Genomic DNA, 24469 nt, shown 5'->3' on the forward strand with positions numbered 1-24469 from the left:
TGTGGTAGCTTATCTTTTTTATTCTTTCTACTTCTCTTCTAATATTTATATCTGTGCACTTGTAATGCTACTGTGACACTGCAATTTCCTTTGGGATCATTAAAGTTCTACCTATCTATCTGTCTACCCTCCCCTCCCAATCTCTAAGAGACCACAAAACATTGGAGCAGAATTTAGGTCATTTGGCCCATCACGTCTGTTCCACATTCGATCATGGCTGATTAAATTTCCCTCTCAGACCCAATCTCCTTTCTTCTCACCTTTGATGCTCTTAAGAACCTGTAAACCTCTGTTTTAAATATACTCAGTGACTTGGCCTCCACTGCCATCTGTGGCAATGAATTCCACAGATTCACCACCCTCTGGCTAAAGAAATTCCTCCTCATCTCTGTTCTAAATGGATATCTCTCCATTCTGAGGCTGTGCCCTCTGGTCCCGGGCTTCCCTACTATAGGAAAAGTCCTCTCTCCATCCACTCTATCTAGGCCTTTCAATATTCGTTAGCTTTCAATGAGTTATTACCCCCCCCCCCCCCCACCATACTTCTAAACTCCAGCAAGTACTGGCCCAGATCCAACAAACAATTCTGATTCCCAGAGAGGCCCAAATGCGCAAGGATCCAGTTGTCATTGAACATAGACCGGTATAGCACAGGAACAGACTTTAAGCCCACAATGTTGTGTTGAACCAGTTAAACTAGTAATCAAATGGCTACTAATCTGTTTTATTCATGCACTGTCCATATCCTTCCATTTCCCTCACATTCATGTGCCTGTCTAAATGTCTCTTAAAAATCCCTAATGTATCTGCCTCTTCTGCCACCCCAGGCTGAATATACCAGGTACCCACCCCTCTCTGTGGGTAAAAAAAAAACTTGCCCCTCACATCTCCTTTAAAATTACTTGAAATGCATGCCATCTGGTATTAGACATTTCAACTCTTGGAAAAAATAGAAATAGTCTGTCAGTTCTTTCTCTGCCTCTCATTATCTTATAAACATCTATCTGCTCTCCCCTCAGCCTCCAACTCTCCAGAGAGAACAACCAGGTCTCGTTATTGTAGTGGATCTGGGAGACAGGACTTAGCCACTTGCCCCGCACCAGTTTCCACCATGAAAGCACACAGATTCTCAGAGTCCCTTTAGCCTTGTACAATGTAGTCACCAGATTTCCCAACTTGGTTTATCAAAGTAATTCCTCTTTCACAAGCCACATTAACGTTAAACAGGTACAGACCAAGAAGATGACATGGCCAGTCAAATCATTGTGCTGGGTGGGTGGGTCCCTCTCCCTCTCCCTCTCCCTCTCCCTCTCCCTCTCCCTCTCCCTCTCCCTCTCCCTCTCCTCTCTCTCTCTCTCTCCCTCCCCTCCTCCCCTCTCTCTCTCTCTCTCTCTCTCTCCTCTTCTCTCCTCTCTCTCTCCTCTCTCTCTCTCCTCCCTCTCTCTCCCCTCATCTCACCATCTCCTCCCCCTCTCTCTCCCTCCCTCTCTCTCCCCCTCTCTCCCCCTCTCCTCCCACCTCTCTCCCCCCCTCTCTCTCCCCTCTCATCTCTCCCCCCTCCCTCTTGCCCCCTCCCCCACTCCCCTCCCACTCACCCTTACCCCTCTCATTCCCCTTTCCACCCCTCCTCCCCCCTCACCCTCTAATCTCTCCCTCTCTGCCTCTTTCTCACTGTCCCATCTTCTGTCCTCTCCCTCTCTCCCCTTCCTCCCTTTCCCCTCTTCCTCTCTTGCCCTCTTCCTCCCTTCCCCCTCCTCCCTTTCCCCTTTTCCTCCCTTTCCCCTTTTCCTCCCTTTCCCCCTCTTCCTCCCTTTCCCCATCCTCCCTTTCCCCTCCTCCTCCCTTCCCCTCTTCCTCCCTTTTCCCTCTTCCTCCCTTTCCTCCCTTCCTCTTCTCCTCTCTCCTCTCTCACTTCTCTCTCCTCCTCTTGGTCTCCCTCTCTCTTTTTTCCCTCTGTCTCCGTCACCCCTCATCCCTCAACTCTCACACCCTCACCCCTTCACCCCCACTCTCTCTCCCCCTCTTCCTCAATCTCCTTCTCTCCTCCTTCCTCCCTCTCCCCCTTCCTCTTCCCGCTCCCTTTCCTCCCTCTGCCTCTGCACCCTCTCCCACTCCCCCTCCCCCTCTGCTCTCCCACTCTCCTTCCTCTCTCTCTTCCCCCTTCCCCAGTCTCCATCTCTCCCCCTCCCTGTCCCCTCTCCCTCCCTCTCCCCCTCCCCCTCCCTCTTCTCTCCTCCTCTGTCTCCCTCTCTTTCTGTCACCCCTCACCCCTCTCCCTCCCCCTCCCTCTCCCCTCCTACCCTCCTTCTTCCCTTCCCTCTCCTCCTTCTCCTTCCCCTCCTTCTTCCCCCTCTCCCCTCCTCCCGCTCCCCGTCTCCCTCTCTCCCCCTTTGTTGTTTTTAATGTACAAATGTTGCCGAGATATTGCCAGCCTCTGTTCCAGTGTGATCAGAAACTAAGAGGTGAGATGTTGCAGCCAGAGCTGTTGATGGATGACGGAGCAGTCGTCAGCTGACACTTTATTGAGTTTGCTGTAGTTATCTCATGCACAGACATTTTTTACAAATGATGACTGTTCTGTCACGTTGAACCATGGGGGACAACAATAATAACGTTTTAATCTTTTTATAGTGGAGACTGCTAGTGTCTGAAATTCATCTTCCGTGGCAACTGCTGTTCGTTACACTTTCCATGTCGGAAATAAAAGGGGTCTCCACCCAACTCACGCAAACATATGCACTCACACTCACACACAGCTACCATCTTTGCCCGTGTGTTTACTTCAAGTATTACTTGTTTCCCAAACACTAAGAAAAATGGTTTCAAAGTAGATTCTTGCTTCTTCCCCCTTCCTTTCCAGTCCTGACGAAGGATCTCAGCCCAAAACGTCGACTGTTTACTCCTTGTCGTAGATGCTGCCTGACCAGCTGAGTTAAAGATTCATGGTTGTTTCATATCATTTTCAGTACACAAGCATAAAGGAAAATGAAATAATTGTTACTCCAGATCCAACACAACACAAAAAGATCACAATAAGATAGAGAACACAATAATAACAAAACAAAATAAATATCAATACATAAGATAGCTTCTATACATAGATTGATTGTATGTCCATAAAGTGATGCTGGGTTCAGGAGTGACTGTACATAAGGTGACTGACAGGAAATGATAAAGTAGTGGTGATTGGGGGTGTGGAGGGGTGGGTTAGTGGGTGGAGGTGTTGATCAGCCTTACCGCTTGGGGAAAGTAACTGTTTTTGAGTCTGGTGGCCCTGGTGTGGATGCTATGTAGCCTCATCCCTGATGGGTGTGGGACGAACAGTCCATGAGCAGGGTGGGTGGGATCCTTCATGATAGAGTAAAGGCCTCTTTTCAGTCACCCTGTCAATCATCATCATGATGTGCCATGTTGTAGAGTGGCTGATCATGGGCAAACTCTTGGAAAATTTTTCTACATAAGTAGTTTTCCATTGCCGCCTTCTGGTAATGGTGAGCCCAGCCATTATCAATACTCTTCAAAGTTTGCCTGGCGTCAGTGGTCGCATAACCAGGACTTGTTATATGCACCAGCTGCTCATACGACCATCCACTACCTGCCTCCCATGACTAGTGAAAGGAAGATTTCTTTTGGTAGAGATGTAACTCCACCCTGTCAGCCAAGCCCTATCTGCACCTCTCGTACTACTAGTGTCCCTGTAGCATTTTGTGTGTGTTGCTCAAGATTTCCAGCATCTGGTCAATCTCTTGTGTACCTGAAAATTAATGACCACTCTACATGGAGAGGTGGGCTTGACTCCTTGGGTAAAGTCAGTGACATCATGGGAGCATCCCTTCAGTTTTTGGATATTAAGCCTTAGAGGCAATCTGAAGTGGGTACTTCTAAGGCTGAAAGACTAGAATCAGAATCACGGTTAATATCACTAGCATATGTTGTGAAATTTGTTGTTTGGTGGCAGCTGTACATTGTAATACATAATAATAAATAAACTATTAATTGGAATAATATATAAATTAAAAATAGATTGGTAGTGCAAAAAGGACAAAAAAGTAATGAGGTATTGTACATGAGTTCATTGTCCATTCAGAAATCTGTTGGCAGAACAACTGTTCCTAAGACAGTGACTGTGTGTCTTCAGGCTCCTGTATCTCCTCCTTAGTGATAGCAATGAGAAGAGGGCATGCCCTGGATGATGGGGTCCTTAATAATGGATGCTACCTTTTTGAGGCATTGCCTCAATGCTAGGGAGTCTGGTGCCCATGATGGAGCTGACTGAATCTACAACCCTCTGCAGCTTTTTCCGATCCTGTGCAGTCGCCCCTCCATACCAGCCAGTGATGCAATCAGTAAGAATGCTCTCCATGGTACATCTGTAGAAATTTGGTAGAGTCTTTGGTGACATACCAAGTCTCCTCAAACTCCTAATGAAGTATAATGGACACCATGGTAGCATAGCACGACATCATCAGGATGTCAGAGCTTAAATCTTACATCATCTGTAAGGAGTCGGTACATCCGCTCCATGCAATGCTCTGGTTCCCTTTCACAGTCTAAAGATGTACCAGTTAGTAGGTTAATTGGTCATTGTAAATTGACCTGTAAGTAGGTTATGGACAATCTGGCACATCCTCTCCATGACCTACTGAATAAGCAGTGGAGCATCCTTTCAGACAGACTCATTCAGCTCTGCTGTCACAAGGATCGTTACAGAAAACCTTTCCTTCCAAATGCAATAAGCATGTACAACAGTTCATCTCTGTGTGACAGGAGAGTACAATAGTCTGTTTTATTATTTTGTGCATTATTATTGCACATTTGTAAATTATTATTAAGTATATTATTATTCTGTACTTCATTAGTTATTATTACATTTATTATTATTGCTAAGTGTGTTTTTAAACGTTGCTGCTGTAATGGAGTAATTTCCCACTCGGGATCTATAAAGTACTTATTATTATTATTATGATTATTAAATCAGGATTGCTGGGCAGCGCAGCTTGAAGGGCTGGAAAGGCCCATTCTGCGCTATTTTGCAATAAGTAAATAAATGCGGCCCCCAAGCAACTTCACAGACCCAAATGAAACGGTAAACCACGTCATCCGTTTTAGTCAGTGCCTTGGGCAAACTCCGCTGACAGCTTTCTGACATATTGTTATGGAATTTGTTGCATCTATGTGAGATGGCAGGTAGATCTTCCCTCAGTACCTCCCTCCCACAGTGTGACCACCCCTCCCACAGTGTGACTTTCCCACAGTATCACCCCTCCCACAGTGTGACCCTCCCTCGGTACCACCCCTCCCACAGTGTGACAGTACCACCCCTCCCACAGTGTGACCCTCCCTCAGTACCACTCCTCCCACAGTGTGACCCTCCCTCAGTACCTCCCTCCCACAGTGTGACTCTCCCTCAGTACCACCCCTTCCACACAGTGACCCTCCCTCAGTACCACCCCTTCCACAGTGTGATCCCCCCTCCGTACCACCCCCTCCCACAGTGTGACCCTCCCTCAGTACCACCCCTTCCACAGTGTGACCCTCCCTCAATATCACCCCTTCCACAGTGTGACCCTCCCCCACTATCACCCCTCTCACAGTGACCCTCCCTCAGTACCACCCCCACAGTGTGACCCTCCCTCAGTACCTCCCTCCCAGTGTGACCCTCCCTCACTATCACCCCTCTCACAGTGTGACTCTCCCTCAGTACCACCCCTCTCACAGTGTGACCCTCCCACAGTACCTCCCTCCCAGTGTGACCCTCCCTCACTATCACCCCTCTCACAGTGTGACCCTCCCTCAGTATCACCGCACAGTGTGACCCTCCCTCAGTACCTCCCTCCCACAGTGTGACCCTCCCTCAGTACCACCTCTCTCACAGTGTGACCCTCCCTCAGTACCACCCCTCCCACAGCGTGACCCTCCCTCAGTACCTCCCTCCCACAGTGTGACCCTCCCTCAGTACCTCCCCTCCCACAGTGTGACCCTCCCTCAGTACCTCCCCCCCACAGTGTGACCCTCCCTCAGTACCTGCTCTCCCACAGTGTGACCCTCCCTCAGTACCTCCCCCCCACAGTGTGACCCTCCCTCAGTACCTGCTCTCCCACAGTGTGACCCTCCCTCAGTACCTGCTCTCCCACAGTGTGACCCTCCCTCAGTACCAGCCCTCCCACAGCGTGACCCTCCCTCAGTACCAGCCCTCCCACAGCGTGACCCTCCCTCAGTACCACCCCTCCCACAGCGTGACCCTCCCTCAGTACCAGCCCTCCCACAGCGTGACCCTCCCTCAGTACCACCCCTCCCACAGCGTGACCCTCCCTCAGTACCACCCCTCCCACCGTGTGACTCTCCCTCAGTACTGCAATTTGCACAGTAAGTCCTGCTGACCCAGAGTGGAGTGAAGTGTGCTTCATGCTATACAGTGAAGGTGCCCTGACGTGGGGAATTATTAAATCCTGCTGTGCTTTCTTTTGCAGTACTGGTGAGCAGGGAAGATGAGTTCAGCAACCGGTTGAACACTCGGGCCAGTTTCCATGGCTGTACAGCCCTACACTACGCTGTGCTGGCTGACGACTACCAAAGCACCCAGCTGCTGCTTGAGGCCGGTAAGAGTTGATCCTCAAATCATAAATCTCATGCCCAGTCAAACTCGAGTTTATCGTAATATGGATCCAAATGCTGCTCTAAAACATAGGGGGCACAGCAGTGTAGCAGTCAGTACAATACTTCATAGCGCCAGCAGTCGGGGTTCAATTCCCGCTGCTGTTCACCCCTTTCATGAAAATGATTCCAGAGTTGAAAGGCTGCTTGATTCATGGTGTTTGATGGCTCTGGGCTGATATTCACTGAAAGTCAGAAGAATGACCTCATTGGAACCTATCGAATGTTGAAAGGCCTCGATGGAGTGGATACAGAGAAAATGTTTCCTCTGGTGGGGGATTTTAAGACCAGAAGAGACAGCCTCAGAATAAAGGGGCGTCTTTAGCCAGACAGTGGTGAAACTTTGGAATTCATTGCCACACGCAGCTGTGGAGGCCAAGTCATTGGGTATATTTATGATGAAGATTGACAGAGATTCTTGATAATTCAGGACATGAAAGGTTATGGGGAGAAGTCAGGAGAATTGGGTTGAGAGGGATAATCAATCAACCATGATGGAATGGTGGAGCAGACTCGATGGGCTGAATGATCTAATTCTGCTCCCATGTCTTATGGTCTATTAGCTTTGGCTTTATTTGACACATGGGTGTGTAATGGATGGATAGGAGGGCTGTCGTGTCTTGCAGAGGGATCTGGACCATCTGGAAAAGTGGGCTGAAAAATGGCAGATGGAATTTAATGTAGGCAAGTGCGAGGTTTTTGAACTTTGGTAGGACCAACCAGGGTGGGTCTTACACAGTGAATGTAGGGCACTGAGGAGCACAAAGGGATCTGGGAATACAAGTGCATAATAATTGAAAATGGCATCACAGGTAGATAGGGTCATAAAGAAAGCTTTTGGCAAGTTGACCTTCATGAATCAAAAGTATAGAGTGTGGAAGATGGGATGTTATGTTGAAGTTGAATAAGGCACTGGTGAGGTCTAATTTGGATTATAGTGTGCAGTTTTGGTCACCTATCTACAGGAAAGATGTAAGCAAGGTTTAAAGAGTGCAGAGAAAATTTACAAGGATGTTGCAAGCTGTGGAAGACCTGAGTTAGATGGAAATATTGAATAGGTTACGATTCTATCCTTTGGAATGTAGAAAATTGAGGGGAGATTTGATAGAGATTTACAGAATCATAAGGGGTATAGATCGGGTGAATGCAAGCAGACTTTTCCAAAAAGGTTAGGAGAAGCTAAAAGCTAGAGGTCATAGGTGAAAGGCAAAAAGTGAAAAGTTTAAGAAGAACATTAGGAGAAACTTATTCACTCAGAAGGTGGTGAGAGTGTGGAACGAGCTGCCAGCTGTTTCTGTGCTGTACATGGTAACATTGAAGCATACAGTGAGATGCATTATTTGCATCAACAACCAACACAGACCAAGGATGTGCTGGGGGCCGTATGCAAGTGTCGCCACACTTCCAGTGTTAACAAGCGCTCTTGTATCTAATCGTTCCTTCTCAGCCTTCCCAGTAAACATTATCACTTTAGATATACCACTTTAAATGTTTTCTGTGCATTACACCAATGATAGAGGTCTGTAAATTGGTTTACGATTGTCACACGTCCCGAGGTACAGTGAAAAGCTTTGTTCTGCATGCCGTTCATGCAGATCGTCTTGTCACATAAGTGCATTAAGATAGCTAAAGGAAAACAAAAACAGAATTCAGAATAAATCCACCCGCAACGTCGACTGTTTATTCTTGTCCATAGATGCTGCCTGACCAGTTGAGTTCCTCCAGCATTTCGGATATGTTACAGAACAAAGTGTTAAATTGAGAGAGAAAAGTACAGCGCAAGCTCATTAGGTGGTAGATTGTGAGGTCAAGAACTATCTTATTTATTTATAATTTTTTCATTTAGAGATACAGCTCAGGGTATTTGTAGACCATTTAGTAGTCTGATAACAGTAGGTAGGTAGAGTCTAGTGGTGTGTGCTTTCAGGCTTTTGTATCTCCTGCCTGATGGGGAGGGGTGATGTGGGTGAAGGTTAAAAGAGAATGTCCGGGGTATGTAAAGTCCATGATTACGCTGGCTGCTTTACCGAGGTAGTGAGAAGTGTAGAGAGAGTCCATGGAGGGGAGACTAGTTTCCGTGATGTGCTGAGCTGTGTTCATAACTCTTTGCGGTTTCTTGTGGTCACGGCCAAAGCAGGTGCCGTACCGGGCTATGATGCATCTGGGTAAGATGCTTTCTGTGGTGTATCAATAAAAATTTCTGAGGGTCAGAGTGGATGTGCTGAATTTCTTTAGCATCCTGAGGAAGTAGAGATGCTGGTGTGCCTTCAGGTCATGGCATCAGTCCTTTTTTCCTCATGGTTATATTTCCAAGTTTTATATCATCTGCAAACTTTGAAATAAGTGGAAGTCATTGATGTAGTGGTCCTCATGTGGACCTGTGGGAGGCATCGCCACCGAGAGGATCACTGGGCTCTTCCTCACCCTTTTTTCTGAGACTTAATGGGAGGATTGCAGACGAAGGGCCTGAATCATTGTCGAGGACCCCTACCTCCCCACCACAAACTCTTTCGCCCACTACCACCAGGAAGGAGGTCCAGGAGCATCAGGACTAGGACTGCCAGACTGGGTAATAACTTCTTCCTCCAGGCCATGAGACTAATGAATACCCTGCCATCACCGAGGTCTCGTCACTAGGACACTGAGCTGTTTACTGTTTACCTGTGTTTCGCACTGCATGCATTTTAAATTATATTTTATTAACTTATTTGTGGTAATATTTTGTTTTACATTCTTCTTCTTAAGCCCATCATTCCTACTGGGGCATATGCCACTGAACGTAGCTCCCAGTCCTGGGCCAGTCTTTCAAATTGGCCCCATCTATAGCCTATCTTACATCCTCTAGACGAAGATCCTTCCTCTGCTGGGGAGGAGCTCTTTGGAGCTTCTGTTGGTGTTTCTGTAGCTCTGGGTTTTACAGGATAGGTCTGCTAACCCCATGTACAACCCTCCTCCTTTCACAGCTGGTATGTTGTTTCATTTTTTTGTATTTATGTGCAGTTAGTTGACATTAAGCTTGAACTTTTCAACAGGCTGAATATCAGCTGCTGTCTATTTCCAGCTATTTTCGCATCCACACAGTCACCGTCTTTTTAAATCCTTAGACCTCAGTTTTTCTAACAGATCTATTAAGTGGTACTTTGTTCAATGACAGATAGGCAACAACAACCACTCTTCCCTTATCAACTTTACCTGCTATTTTGTCAAAGAACTCAACCAAGCTAGTCAAATGTGATTTGCCTTTAACAAATTAAAGCAGGTTTTCAATCATTAGCCTGTGTATTAATCTAAGTGCCATTTAATTCTGTGCAGGTCTTTGTGTTTCCCAATACCTCTATTAGCCTGATCCATCTTTCATTGAACATAAAGTCATAGAACAGTACAGCACAGAAACAGACCCTTCAGCCCATCTTGTCCATGCCAAAATATTAATCTGCCTAGTCCCATCGACCTACACTGGGACCAGGGCCCTCCATACTCCTCCCATCCACGTACCTATCCAAATTTCTGTTGAACATTGAAACCAAACCCCGTGTCTACCACTTCCGCTGGCAACTAATTCCACACTCTCACCACCCTCTGAGTGGAGAAATGATGTTTTCAGTCATCTGGCATAGAACACAGAACAGTACAGCAGAGTACAGGCCTTTCGGCCCACAATGTCGTGCAGACATTTTAACTTACTCCAAGATCAATCAAACCTTCCCTCCCAAGTAGCCCTCTATTTTCTATCATCCATGTGTGTACCTGTCTCTTAAATGTCCCTAATGTATCTGCTTCTCATCTCTGGCATTTTAAGGTGATTGGAGGAAAGTATAGGGGGGATGTTTAAGTTAAGTTTTTTTTACACAGAGTCGTGGATATGTGGGAAGTGCTTCCAGGGGTAGTCCAAGTGTCCCTGTATTACCAATCCTTCCATTAATTCATGGTTCCACAGCACATCGTAAGCAATCAGCAAAGCTTGACTTTCTGAGGAGGCTGAAGAGCTGTGCTATGCACATCTTCCCTCACATGGTGCATAAAGAGCATCCTAACAGGTTAGGTTACTGCACGGTGCAGAAACTGCTCTGTGGTGGACAGGAAGGCACTACAATGGGTAGTCAGAACTATCCAACGCATCACCAGCACCAGCCTACCCAACATTAAGGGCATATGTACAGAAAGGTGCCTGAAAAGCACCAGTAACATCATGAAGGATCCCACCCACCCTGCTCATGGACTGTTTGTCCCACTCCCATCAGGGAGAAAGCTATGTAGCACCCACGCCAAAACCATCAGATTAAAGATCAGTTACTTTCCCCAAGCAGTAAGGCCGACACCTCCACCCACTAACTCACCCCTCCACACCCACACCACTACTTTTCCTGTCAGTCACCTTATGTACAGACACTCCTGTGCCTAGTGTCACTTTATGGACTTACAATCAATCTATGTATATAAGCTATCTCGAGGAAATCTGCAGATGCTGGAAATTCAAACAACAACACACACAAAATGCTGGTGGAACACATCAGGCCAGGCAGCATCTATAGAGAGAAGCACTGTCGACGTTTCTGGCTGAGACCCTTCGTCAGGACTAACTGAAAGGAAAAAAAGGTAGTAAGAGATTTGAAAGTAGTGGGGGGAGGGGGAAATGAGAAATGATAGGAGAAGACCGGAGGGGGTGGGATGAAGCTAAGAGCTGGAAAGTGATACAGAGCTGGAGAAGGGGGAGGATCATGGGACGGGAGGCCTCAGGAGAAAGAAAGGGGGGGGGGGAGCACCAGAGGGAGATGGAGAACAGGCAAACAACTAAATATGTCAGGGATGGGGTAAGAAGGGGAGGAGGGGCATTAACGGAAATTAGAGAAGTCAGTGTTCATGCCATCAGGTTGGAGGCTAACTAGCCGGTATATAAGGTGTTGTTCCTCCAACCTGAGTTTGGATTCATTTTGACAATAGAGGAGGCCATGGATAGACATATCAGAATGGGAATGGGATGTGGAAATAAAATGTGTGGCCACTGGGAGATCCTGCTTTTTCTGGCGGACCGAGCGTAGGTGTTCAGCGAAACGGTCTCCCAGTCTGCGTCGGGTCTCACCAATATATAAAAGGCCACACCAGGAGCACCGGACGCAGTATACCACACCAGCCGACTCACAGGTGAAGTGTCGCCTCACCTGGAAGGACTGTCTGGGGCCCTGAATGGTGATGAGGGAGGAAGTGTAAGGGCAGGTGTAGCACTTGTTCCATTTACAAGGATAAGTGCCAGGAGGGAGATCGGTGGGAAGGGATGGGGGGGACGAGTGGACAAGGGAGTCGCATAGGGAGCGATCCCTGCGAAAAGCAGAAAGAGGGGGGAGAGAAAAATGTGTTTGGTAGTGGGATCCCGTTGGAGTTGGCGGAAGTTACGGAGAATTATACGTTGCACCTGGAGGCTGGTGGGGTGGTAGGTAAAGACAAGGGGAACCCTATCCCGAGTGGGGTGGCGGGTGGATGGGGTGAGGGCAGATGTGCGGGAAATGCAAGAGATGCGTTTGAGAGCAGAGTTGATGGTGGACGAAGGGAAGACCCTTTGTTTAAAAAAGGAAGACATCTCCTTCATCCTTGAATGAAAAGTCTCATCCTGAGAGCAGATGCGGCGGAGACGGAGGAAGGAATCCTCCCCTTCTTACCCCATCCCTGGCATATTTAGTTGTTTGCCTGTTCTCCATCTCCCTCTGGTGCTCTCCCCCCCCCCCCCCCCCTTTCTTTCTCCTGAGGCCTCCCGTCCCATGATCCTTTCCCTTCTCCAGCTCGGTATCACTTTTGCCAATCACCTTTCCGTCTCTTAGCTTCATCCCACCCCCTCCGGTCTTCTCCTATCATTTTGCATTTCCCCCTCCCCCCCCACTACTTTCAAATCTCTTACTATCTTTCCTTTTGGTTAATCCTGACGAAGGGTCTCGTCCCAAAACGTCGACAGCGCTTCTCCTTATAGATGCTGCCTGGCCTGCTGTGTTCCACCAGCATTTTGTGTGTGTTGTTGTTTATATAAGCTATCTTATGTTTTTATATTTATTGTGGTTTTTATTATTCTTGTGCTCTTTATCTTATTGTGCTTTTTTGTGTGGTGCATCAGATCTGGAGTAACAATTAGTTCATTCGCTTGGGTACTAGAAATTACATTTCAGAATCTCGAATCTTGAATCTCAATTCAATGCAGATTGGTTTTGCAACTGACCAGCTGCTGGAAGAACTCAGCAGGTCAATTAGCATGATGGAATGGTGAAGCATAGACTCAATGGGCTGAGGGCCCCAGTGCTGCTCCTATGCCTTATGGTCTAAGGCCTCTTCAACATTGTATCTGCATCAGCCTCTAGCACCACCGCCAGCAGCACGTCACGTCGAGATTGCCATCCCTGTGTGTGTACGTCTGAGATCTTGCGTGCATACCTCTTTAGTCCAGAAAACACAGCAGCACCTCCACTTCCTCAGGAGCGTGAGGCCAGTGAACTGTGTCCTTTTTATTATTAATGTGTTCTTATCTTATTGTTTTTTAAAAATTTGTGGCATTGGATCCGGAGTAACAATTATTTTGTTCTCCTTTACACTTGTGTACTGGAAAGGACATTAAACAATCTCGAACCTTGATAATCTTGAATCAGCTGGGGTAGATGGAGACAGTTCTGTAACATTCCAGACACCCACCACAATTGTCTGCCCCACAATTCATGACCGTGACTATTTGACTAAGCACTTCAATAATTGATAGACCCATTGACTCACAATCCAATCGATCAGACCATCGCAACGAGCGATAAAATATTACACTTTAATAATGAAAAACATTATTTTTCCCTCTCACTTCCTCTGAACTCTGGCCTCCTTCACCAGGCTACTTTATAAAGATCTGACTGGCTATTGAACTCCACTCCCTCAGCCACCTCTCTTTGTGGCAAGCAGGCAGCTGGTCAGGTCCTGATGTCTGCTGCTGTCAAACCACCCCCTTCTTTGGGTTCCTGGTGACGGCTCAACCTTCAGGACCTAAAGCCTTTGAGCAATTAGTCGCCACCCACAGGCCAGTCTTTATCTGCGGGTCAACAGCTGGGTGACACTGCCGCACGTTTAGAGCCCTCGCCATATAATATTTGATTAATAACCTCCACCACCGCCCACCCCTGTGGCTGCGCTCTCCAAACTCCTGTGTGAGCCGGATACGGAGAGGCTCCTTGCTCAGATCGATCGGATCATCTTTGGGGAAATCTATCCGTCACTGCTGTGGAATCGGCGCAGTAAATGATGGGGCTGACTTTCTAAGGTGCAAAGTTCACTGACTTGGGCTGTTTTTTTCCTCTCTCTCTGCTGCTCTATTGGAATTGGAAGTTTACGGGGGAGTGCGAGTGGGGCAGGATGAGTAATTCAAAAATCAATAGATGTCATAATAGTGGAAAAACACAATAAGTGGAACAGAGTCTCTTTTTTTTAAAATCATTTAACTCTTGCGAGTCAAGACAGCATGGCTTCAGTAGCTTCTCAAGATGCTGGAGGAACTCAGCAGGTCAGGCAGCATCTATGGAGGATTTAGTATTATGTCGAGACCTTTCAATAGAATTGGAAAGGAAGGGGGAAAATGCCAAAATAAGAAGGTGGGGGTGGGTGAGGGAGTACAAGCTAGCAGGCGAAGGTGAGACCAGGTGAGGCCCCTGTACCTCTTCCACCTATCCCCTCCCAACTTCTTACTCCACCACCCTCTCTCTCTCCACACTCACCTTCCCCCTCACCTGGTCTCAAGATGCTAGAGGAACTTAGCAGTTCAGGCCCGAAAGTCAACTGTTTATTCCTCTCCATAGATGCTGCCTGACCTGCTGAGTTCCTCCATTTTGAATGTGTTGCTCAGTATTTCCAGCATCTGCAGAATCTCGTGTGTTTAGTAGCTGCTCTTACGGGTGGAATAGGGAGGATTTTTCCAGCCCATCTATTATATGGTTACGTTATAGCTGATCTACATCCAATCTCTGTTTAAGAACATAGGACAGTACAGCTTCTTCAGCCCACAATGTTGTGCCAAACTTCTAACCTGCTCTAATACTTCCCTCTTACTTAGTCTTCATTTTTCCACCATCCTTGTCTTTGTCGTTCATAAATGTCCCTGATGTATCTGCCTGTACCAGCACTCCTGGCTTGTACACTCCCTTGTGTTGTATCCTTGCCCTAACAAGAATTCTGTTTATTTTGGAACTGAAAATACCTCTTCTGCTGGACCCTTCAGTTGTGCCTTTGTTACCTGCAAGATCCCATTTCTAATGCTGTCCCACACCAATCAGCTATCTCCCTCCATCATTAACACGAGCTCTTCCAAAAATCTGCTGTTTGTGCCCTCACCCATCACCCAGTGCTCGCAGACCCGCCCTAGTTCCTGGTCCAACAATTGTAAAATTCACATTGTTGTTGTAGAAAAGTTACAGAACACTACAGCACAGAAACAGGCCCTTTGGCCCATCTACTACATGCCAAACTATTAATCTGGCTAGTCCCATAGACCTGTACCCGGACCAAAACCTTCCATACCCCTCCCATCATGTAGAGTCAAGGAACACTGCAGTTATCGAACCCATATCCACCACTTCCACTGACAGTTCGTTCCACACTCTCAGCACCCCCTGTGAAGGCGGTCCCCCTCATGTTCCCCTTAAACATTTCACCTTTCATCCTTAGCCTGTGACCTCTAGTTCTAGTGTCACCCAACCTCGGTGGAAAGAGTGGAGTATTTTCAGATCTCCCTGTCTCCGAGAAGTGTGCAGGTCACCAGCTCTGCTTTCTTCCAGAATCAGAGATTGTACCTACCATTGCCTCAACTTTGCATACCTTAAACCTTTAAAGTTCATTACTGTCTTAAAACCTACCTCTTTAACCACATTGCAGTACAATGGATTTTCTTTTGGTGTTATTTCTTAGTGCACTATGTAAAATTTATGTTCTACTTGTGAATGCTGCTTACCTGATGCCCCGTGTCTGTGATGTTGTTGCTGCAAATTAAGTTTTTCATTGCATGCACATATTTGTGCTTATGACAGTGATCTCAGCTGGGGAGGTGTGGTAGCGTAACAGATAGCGCATCACTTTATAGCTCTGGTGATCACCGTTCGGGATGCAATTCCCACCGCTCTCTGTAAGGAGTTTGTTTGTTCTACCCATGACTGTGTGGGGTTCCTCTGGGCGCTCTGCTTTTCTCCCACATTCCAAAGATGTATAGTTACTGTTAGTGAGTTGTCGGCACACGATGTTGGCGCCAGAAACACGGCGACTGTTGTCGAGTTGCCCACACCACAATCCTCAATCTGTGTTGGTTGTCTATGTCTATGTGATAAATAAAGCTAATCCTTACAATCTTTACCCTTGACTACCAATATCGGCAGTCTTAATGATAAAGCCTTTTGGTTCTGCCTGTCACTGCTCATTAGTAGCACTGGTTGTTCTATCTTTGAGTTATCTTTCGAGCTTTGACACTCCCACATTCAAGGTGTACAGGTTAGGGTTAGGAAGTTGTGGGCAAGTTATGCTGGCACCAGAAGTGTGACCCGCAGCACATAACAAAAAAAGTGAAGCAATCGACACATTTCACTGTATGTTTCGATATACCTGTGACAACTAAAGATAATCTTTCGTCTTTAGGACTTTAATTACTTATCTGATTTGTCCTTGATGACTCAATATCAAATAATGTCTGATTGGGGTTTAGGTGAACTTAGCGTGATATTTATCCCTTCACTAGTGTCAAGAAGAAATGATGTGGGAGCTTGCTGTGTTGGGCATGCTGTTACTTCCTAATGTTCCCTGTGCTTTGCAAAGTACCTCATCTGCTTCGAAGAGTTTTAGAATTTCCTGAGTTTGTGACAGATTCTTTGTATGCTTCTGTGCAACTTTTAAGGCCATAAGACATAGGAGCAGAATTAGGCCATTCTGCCCAGAGTCTGCTCCACCATTCCATCATGGCTGATTTATTATCCCTTTCAATCCCATTCTTCTGCCTTCTTCCTGTAACCTTTGACACCCTAAGCAAGAACCTATCATCCGCTGTTTTAAATGTACCCAATGACTTAGCCTCCACAGCCTTGTCAATGGCAGTGAATTCCACAGATTCACCACCCTCTGGCTAAAGAAATCCCTCCTCATTTCTGTTCTAAAGGGATGTCCCTGTATTCTGAGCCTGTACCCTCTGGTTCTAGGCACCCTCATGATAGGAAATATCTTCTCCACATCTAGTCTATCTAGGTCTTTCACATTCGATATGTTCCAATGAGATTCCCTCTCATTCTCTTCTACTCAAAACAAGTACAGGCCCATGGCCATCAAACTCTCCTCGTCTGTTAACCTTTTCATGCTCGGGATTATTCATGGGATACCTCTCATAGACCCTCTCCAATGCCAGCACATACCTTTCTTAGATAAGGAGCCCAAAACTACTCACAATATAAATGTGGTTTGACCAATGCCGTAGAATGCCTCTGCATTACATCCTTGCTTTTATATTCTAATCCCCTTAAAATGAATGCTAACATTGCATTTGCCTTCCTTACTAACAACTCAACCTGCAAGTTAATCTTTTGGGAATCCTGCACAAGGTCTCCCAAGTCTATTTGCACCTTGGATTTCTGAATTTGCACCTCATTTCCAAAATAGTCTCCACCTTTATTCCTTTTTCCAAAATGCAATAACATCTTAATTTACTTTTAACTCATAGGGATGGTGGAGATTCAGATGAATTTTGTTAGCACAACCTTAGCATTAATGCAAAAAGGAGGGAAATTTGTTTACCGCCTAGCCTTTCTGATGTAAATATGACCATCTGTTTTCCTGTGCGTTCCTTGCAAGCACAGAAGTGTAGAAAGAAAGACAGGTAGTCACATACATGTAAGGAGAGGTTAAGTTTAAAAGTCGCACTGATAACTTCAGTTTGGTAAACCACAATCCTTTGTAAGGGCTTATAAGCAGTCTTTAAACTTCACCCTTTAACCTTTGTTGAATGATGCTCTATTCCACACAATAGAGACACGTGGGTCTACACAGTTCCATCCAGCTGTTTCTGCCTCTTTCTCCTCTGACAGGTCAACAATACTTCCCTGTTCTTTTAAAGCACATTATTTTTAAATGGTTACACTTCAGCTTTCCAAAGGAGAGAAGGAAAAATTAGAGTGTGGGGTGGGGGTGGTTCCAGAAAGTGACAGGAAATTCTGGGAGTACAAATCTCGCAAAACCACTCATGGTCTCAACACATCCTCCACTGTCAAGAAATCAAACTTTACTTTCTGAGGAGGCTGAAGAGAACTGGACTATGCACATCTCTACTCATGTCCTTCTACGGATGCACATTTGAGAACAGTCTAACACACTGCATCACTGTGTGGTGTGCAAACTGCACTGTGGCGGACAGGAAGACTCTACAACGGATGTTAAAACTGCCCAATGCATCACTGGCATCAGTCAACCCACCATCAAGGACATATATACAGAAAGGTGCTAGAAAAAGGCCAATGATATCATGAAGTAGCTCCCCAAACAGTAAGGCTGATCAACTCTTCAACCCACTAACCCACCCCTCCACCCCAACCATCAGTAGTTTATCATTACCTGTCAGTCACCTGATGTACAGACACTCCTGTGCCTAGTGTCACTTTGTGTACCATTGGTGGCCATTCTGTTAGGTACACCAGCTTGCTAATTCAAATATCTAAACAGCCAATCATGTGGCAGCAACTCAGTGCATAAAAGCATGCAAACATGGTCAAGAGTTTCATTTGTTGTTTAGACCAAACATCAGTTCTGTGGGCGAAAATGCCTTGTTAATGAGAGAGGTCGGAGGAGAATGGGCAGACTGGTTCAAACTGACAGGAAGGCGACAGTAACTCAAATAACCACATGTTACAGCAGTGGTGTGCAGAAGGGCGTCTCCGAACGCACAAAATGTTGAACCATGAAGTGGATGGGATTAAGAGTTCGGCACAGACTAGGAGGGCCGAGATGGCCTGTTTCCGTGCTGTGATTGTTATATATGTTATATATATATGTTATACACTCAGTGGCCACTTTATTAGGTACATGAGGTGCATAATAAAGTGGCCACTGAGTGTAAAGTAATCGCAAGTATCTATATTTATTGTGTTTTTTCTGTTCATTGTGTTTTTTAATGCTGCATTGGTTCCAGAATCACAATCATTTTGTTCTCCTTTGCACTTGTACACTGATGAATGACAATAAACAATCTTCAGTCTTGAGGTGGGGGGAAGCGTCTACAAGAGGGGGTGCAGGGGGTGGTGGAGACTGCAAATTGCCGCAAAGTATCTGACAGCTCGCGGCTTCCAGCAAGCACCGCAGACAAATGTCGACACTTCCCTCGCCTGGAGCAGAGGGAGGACCTGACACCCAGGGCACGTGGAAGACACAAGAGGTCTCGACCGGGTCAAGTGAGACAGAGAGCAGAACACAGCAGGATGGCTCGGGGAAAAGGCATCTGAAGAACATTTATTAACTGCACACTTGTTTAACAGGCTCTGGGAAATCAGGCAAGCAAGTGAAACACGGGAGCTGGGAACGAGTCACAGTTTAATGGCGTGCCCTGAGGACATAACAGTCTGGGGAGATGTATTGCATTGGTAACTGGACACGGCCAGGGGACAGGTGTGAAGAGCAGGGTCTGTTTTGTGTCACTGATCCAGCAGTATAGTGCAGAGAGAGCAGTTGTTGCTCACGGGGGAGAAAGCTCTCTCATTTTGTACCTTCCCTTTCTCACTCAGTCTATTCCAGTCCCGCTGAGATGCATTATCGAATGCCATGTGTCTGCAAAGGATTCAGGGCGACAGGGCAGTAGGACACATCAGCACGGTAACTTAATGCTTTATGGCACCAACAATTAAGGTTCAATTTTCACCATTGCCTTTAAAGAGTTTGCATGTTCTCCCTGCGAACGCGTGGGTTTCTTCAGGTGCTCTTGTTTCCTCCCACTTTTAATACAGGTGAATGTGAGGTTTTGCACTTCAGGAGAAAAAACCAGGATAGGGCACTGAGGAGTGAGGTAGCACAGAAGTACCTGGGAATACAGGTCCATAATCCCTTGAGAATGGTGTCACAGGTAGATAGGGTTGTAAAGAAAGTTTTTGAACAGCCAAATGGAATGTTGGCCTTCTTTGCTAGAGGGATTGAATTTAAGAGCAAGGAGGTTATGCTGCAACTGTACAGGGTACTGGTGAGGCCACACATGGAGTACTGCGTGCAGAGGAGGTTCATCAGGTTGATTCCAGAGATGAGAGGGTTAGACCATGAAGAGAGATTGAGTCACCTAGGACTGTAATCACTGAAATTCAAAAGAATGAGAGGAGATCTTATAGAAACATATAAAATTATGAAAGGGATAGGTATTATAGAGGCAGGCAAGTTGTTCCACTAATAGGTGACACTAGCCTCAAGATTCAGAAACATAGAAACATAGAAAATAGGTGCAGGAGTAGGCCATTCGGCCCTTCGAGCCTGCACCGCCATTCAGTATGATCATGGCTGATCATCCAACTCAGAACCCTGTACCTGCTTTCTCTCCATACCCCCTAATCCCTTTAGCCACAAGGGCCATATCTAACTTCCTCTTAAATATAGCCAATGAACCGGCCTCAACTGTTTCCTGTGGCAAAGAATTCCACAGATTCACCACTCTCTGTGTGAAGAAATTTTTCCTCATCTCGGTCCTAAAAGGCTTCCCCATTATCCTTAAACTGTGACCCCTCGTTCTGGACTTCCCCAGAAGAATCGGAAACAATCTTCCTGCATCTAGCCTGTTCAATCCCTTTAGAATTTTATACGTTTCAATAAATCCCCCCTCAATCTTCTAAATTCCTGTGAGTATAAGCCTAGTCGATCCAGTCTTTCTTCATATGAAAGTCCTGCCATCCCAGGAATCAATCTGTTGAACCTTCTCTGTACTCCCTCTATGGCAAGAATGTCTTTCCTCAGATTAGGGGACCAAAACTGCACACAATATTCTAGGTGTGGTCCCACCAAGGCCTTGTACAACTGCAGTAGAACCTCCCTGCTCCTGTACTCAAATCCTTTTGCTATGAATGCCAACATACCATTTGCCTTTTTCACCGCCTGCTGTACCTGCATGCCCACCTTCAATGACTGGTGTACAATGACACCCAGGTCTCGTTGCATCTCCCCTTTTCCTAATCGGCCACCGTTCAGATAATAATCTGTTTTCCTGTTCTTGCAACCAAAGTGGAAAACCTCACATTTATCCACATTAAATTGCATCTGCCATGAATTTGCCCACTCACCTAACCTATCCAAGTTACCCTGCATCCTCTTAGCATCCTCCTCACAGCCAACACCGCCGCCCAGCTTCGTGTCATCCGCAAACTTGGAGATGCTGCATTTAATTCCCTCGTCTAAATCATTAATATATATTGTAAACAACTGGACTCCCAGCACTGAGCCTTGCAGTACCCCACTAGTCACTGCCTGCCATTCTGAAAAGGTCCCGTTTACTTCCACTCTTTGCTTCCTGTCTGCCAACCAATTCTCTATCCACATCAATACCATACCCCTAATACCGTGTGCTTTAAGTTTGCACACTAATCTCCTGTGTGGGACCTTGTCAAAAGCCTTTTGAAAATCTAAATATGCCACATACACTGGCTCTCCCCTATCCACTCTACTAGTTACATCTTCAAAAAATTCTATAAAATTCATCAGACATGATTTTCCTTTCATAAATCCATGCTGACTTTGTCCGATGATTTCACCTCTTTCCAAATGTGCTGTTATCACATCTTTGATAACCGACTCTAGCATTTTCCCCACGACCAATGTCAGACTAACCGGTCTATAATTCCTCGGTTTCTCTCTCCCTCCTTTTTTAAAAAGTGGGGTTACATTAGCCACCCTCCAATCCTCAGGAACTAATCCAGAATCTAAGGAGTTTTGAAAAATTATCACTAATGCATCCACTATTTCTTGGGCTACTTCCTTAAGCACTCTGGGATGCAGACCATCTGGCCCTGGGGATTTATCTCCTTTAATTCCTTCAATTTACCTAACACCACTTCCCTACTGACATGTATTTCCCTCAGTTCCTCCATCTCACTAGACCCTCGGTCCCTTACTATTTCCAGAAGATTATTTATGTCCTCCTTAGTGAAGACAGAACCAAAGTAGTTATTCAATTGGTCTGCCATGTCTTTGTTCCCTATGATCAATTCACCTGTTTCTGACTGTAAAGGACCTACATTTGTCTTGACCAATCTTTTTCTTTTCACTTATCTATAAAAGCTTTTCCAGTCAGTTTTTATGTTCCCTGCCAGCTTTCTCTCATAATCTTTTTTCCCTTTCCTAATTAAGCCCTTTGTCCTCCTCTGCTGGTCTCTGAATTTCTCCTAATCCTCAGGTGTGCCGCTTTTTTTTGCTAATTTATATGTTTCTTCTTTGGACATGATACTATCCCTAATTTCCCTTGTCAGCCACGGGTGCACTACCTTCCCTGGTTTATTCTTTTGCCAAACTGGGATGAACAATTGTTGTAGTTCATCCATGCGATCTTTAAATGCTTGCCATTGCATATCCATCGTCAACCCTTTAAGTATCATTTGCCAGTCTATCTTAGCTAATTCACGTCTCGTACCTTCAAAGTTACCCTTCTTTAAGTTCAGAACCTTTGTTTCTGAATTAACTATGTCACTCTCCATCTTAATGAAGAATTCCACCATATTATGGTCACTCTTACCCAAGGGGCCTCGCATGACAAGATTGCTAACTAACCCTTCCTCATTGCTCAATACCCACTCTAGAATGGCCTGCTCTCTAGTTGGTTCCTCGACATGTTGGTTCAGAAAACCATCCCACATACATTCCAAGAAATCCTCTTCCTCAGCACCCTTACCAATTTGGTTCACCCAATCTATATGTAGATTGAAGTCACCCATTATAACTACTGTTCCTTTATTACACACATTTCTAATTTTCTGTTTAATGCCATCCCCAACCTCACTACTACTGTTAGGTGGCCTGTACACAACTCCCACCAGCGTTTTCTGCCCCTTAGTGTTACGCAGCTCTACCCATATCGATTCTACATCCTCCAGGCTAATGTCCTTCCTTTCTATTGCGTTAATCTCCTCTCTAACCAGCAATGCTACCTCACCTCCTTTTCTTTCCTGTCTATCCCTCCTGAATATTGAATATCCCTGGATGTTGAGCTCCCATCCTTGGTCACCCTGGAGCCATGTCTCTGTGATCCCAGCTATATCATATTCATTAATAACTATCTGCACATTCAATTCATCCACCTTGTTACGAATGCTCCTCGCATTGACACACAAAGCCTTCAGGCTTGTTTTTACAACACTCTTAGCCCTTATACAATTATGTTGAAAAGTGGCTCTTTTTGCTTTTTGCCCTGGATTTGCCTGCTTGCCACTTTTACTTTTCACCTTACTACTTTTTGCGTCTACCCTCATTTTACACCCCTCAGTCTCTCTGCACTTGTTCCCATCCCCCTGCCACATTAGCTTTAAGCCTCCTGAACAGCAGTAGCAAACGCTCCCCCTAGGACATCGGTTCCAGTCCAGCCCAGGCGCAGACCGTCCGGTTTATACTGATCCCACCTCCCCCAGAACTGGTTCCAATGCCCCAGAAATTTGAATTCCTCCCCCTTGCACCATTTTTCAAACCACGTATTCATCTGAAATATCCTTCTATTTCTACTCTGATTACTCAGGGGAGTAGGTTTAGGACAGAGATGAGGAGGGACTGCTTTTCCCAGAGAGTAGTGAATCTGTGGAATTCTCTGCCCATTGAAACAGTGGAGGCTACCTCAGTAAATATATTTAAGACAAGGTTGGATAGATTTTTGCATAGTAGGGGAATTAAGGGTTATGGGGAAAAGGCAGTTAGGTGGCGATGAGTCCGTGGCCAGATAAGCCATGATCTTATTGAATGGTGGAGTGGGCTTGACGGGTCAGATGGCCTATTCCTGTTTCTATTTCTTATGTTCTTTTGGCACATTGGCCTTCTTAAATCAATGTTTTGAGTACAGGAGTTGGAATATAACGTTGAAATTGTATAAAACATTGGTGAGGCCTAATTTGGAGTATTGTGTGTAAACTAATCTTTAAAACCATGCTAGACCTCTCCCCTCCATCCCCGTGCCCACATAAATGACCACTCTTTAAAGATTAAAGATTAGCTTTATTTGTCACACAACAATAAAAACATACAGTGAAATACATCATTTGTGCCAAATCAGATTAGTGAGGATTGTGCTGGGGGCAGCCCACAAGTGTGGCCACACTTCTGGTGCCAACATAGCGTGCCCTCAACTCTCTAATGCTAACCGTACGTAATTAATACTTGGTATCAGCCCAGAATGCGCCACTTCTTGTTCTGACAGAGACAGATTTGACTCCTTATTTGGGAGATGAGGATGTTCAAGCCAATCCAATCCCAGTCTAGTCTCATTGTCAGTCCTTGAAGCTGAGAAGAACTGGCTTCCATCACAATCAAAACAGGACATGCTGGGAAAATCTCAGCAGCTCAAGCAGAGTCTGTGGAGAGGGAGACAGTTAACGTTTCGTCTCAGGACCCTAGCCTCGTACACCAAGTCATTTAAAAAGATGTTGCAATCTCACTGAAGCCCCAAAAAATTGCTTCCCTGCTTTTACACCTCTTGCAAGAAAATACAGCCTTCCTGTAGCTTTTCCCACCATCTTTAGTCTTTATAAATCAGAGTATTGAGTACAGCAGTGGGAATGTTATGTTCAAAATCTAAAAAGTGTTGGTGAGGCCAAATTTGGAGTATTGTGTGCAGTTCTGG

General features: G+C 45.8%; 1 protein-coding gene across 1 annotated transcript in view; it reads left to right on the top strand.

Annotated features, from left to right (window-relative positions):
- clpb (ClpB family mitochondrial disaggregase) overlaps positions 1-24469 on the top strand; it is a 173709-nt gene that overhangs the window by 51417 nt on the left and 97823 nt on the right. The window contains exon 5 of the mRNA XM_073044342.1: positions 6471-6599. Within this exon, the coding sequence (XP_072900443.1) occupies positions 6471-6599 (129 nt within the window). The remainder of the gene's footprint in view (positions 1-6470; positions 6600-24469) is intronic.

Source organism: Hemitrygon akajei, chromosome 4 (genome assembly GCF_048418815.1).
Source record: "Hemitrygon akajei chromosome 4, sHemAka1.3, whole genome shotgun sequence".
Classification (NCBI taxonomy): domain Eukaryota; kingdom Metazoa; phylum Chordata; class Chondrichthyes; order Myliobatiformes; family Dasyatidae; genus Hemitrygon; species Hemitrygon akajei.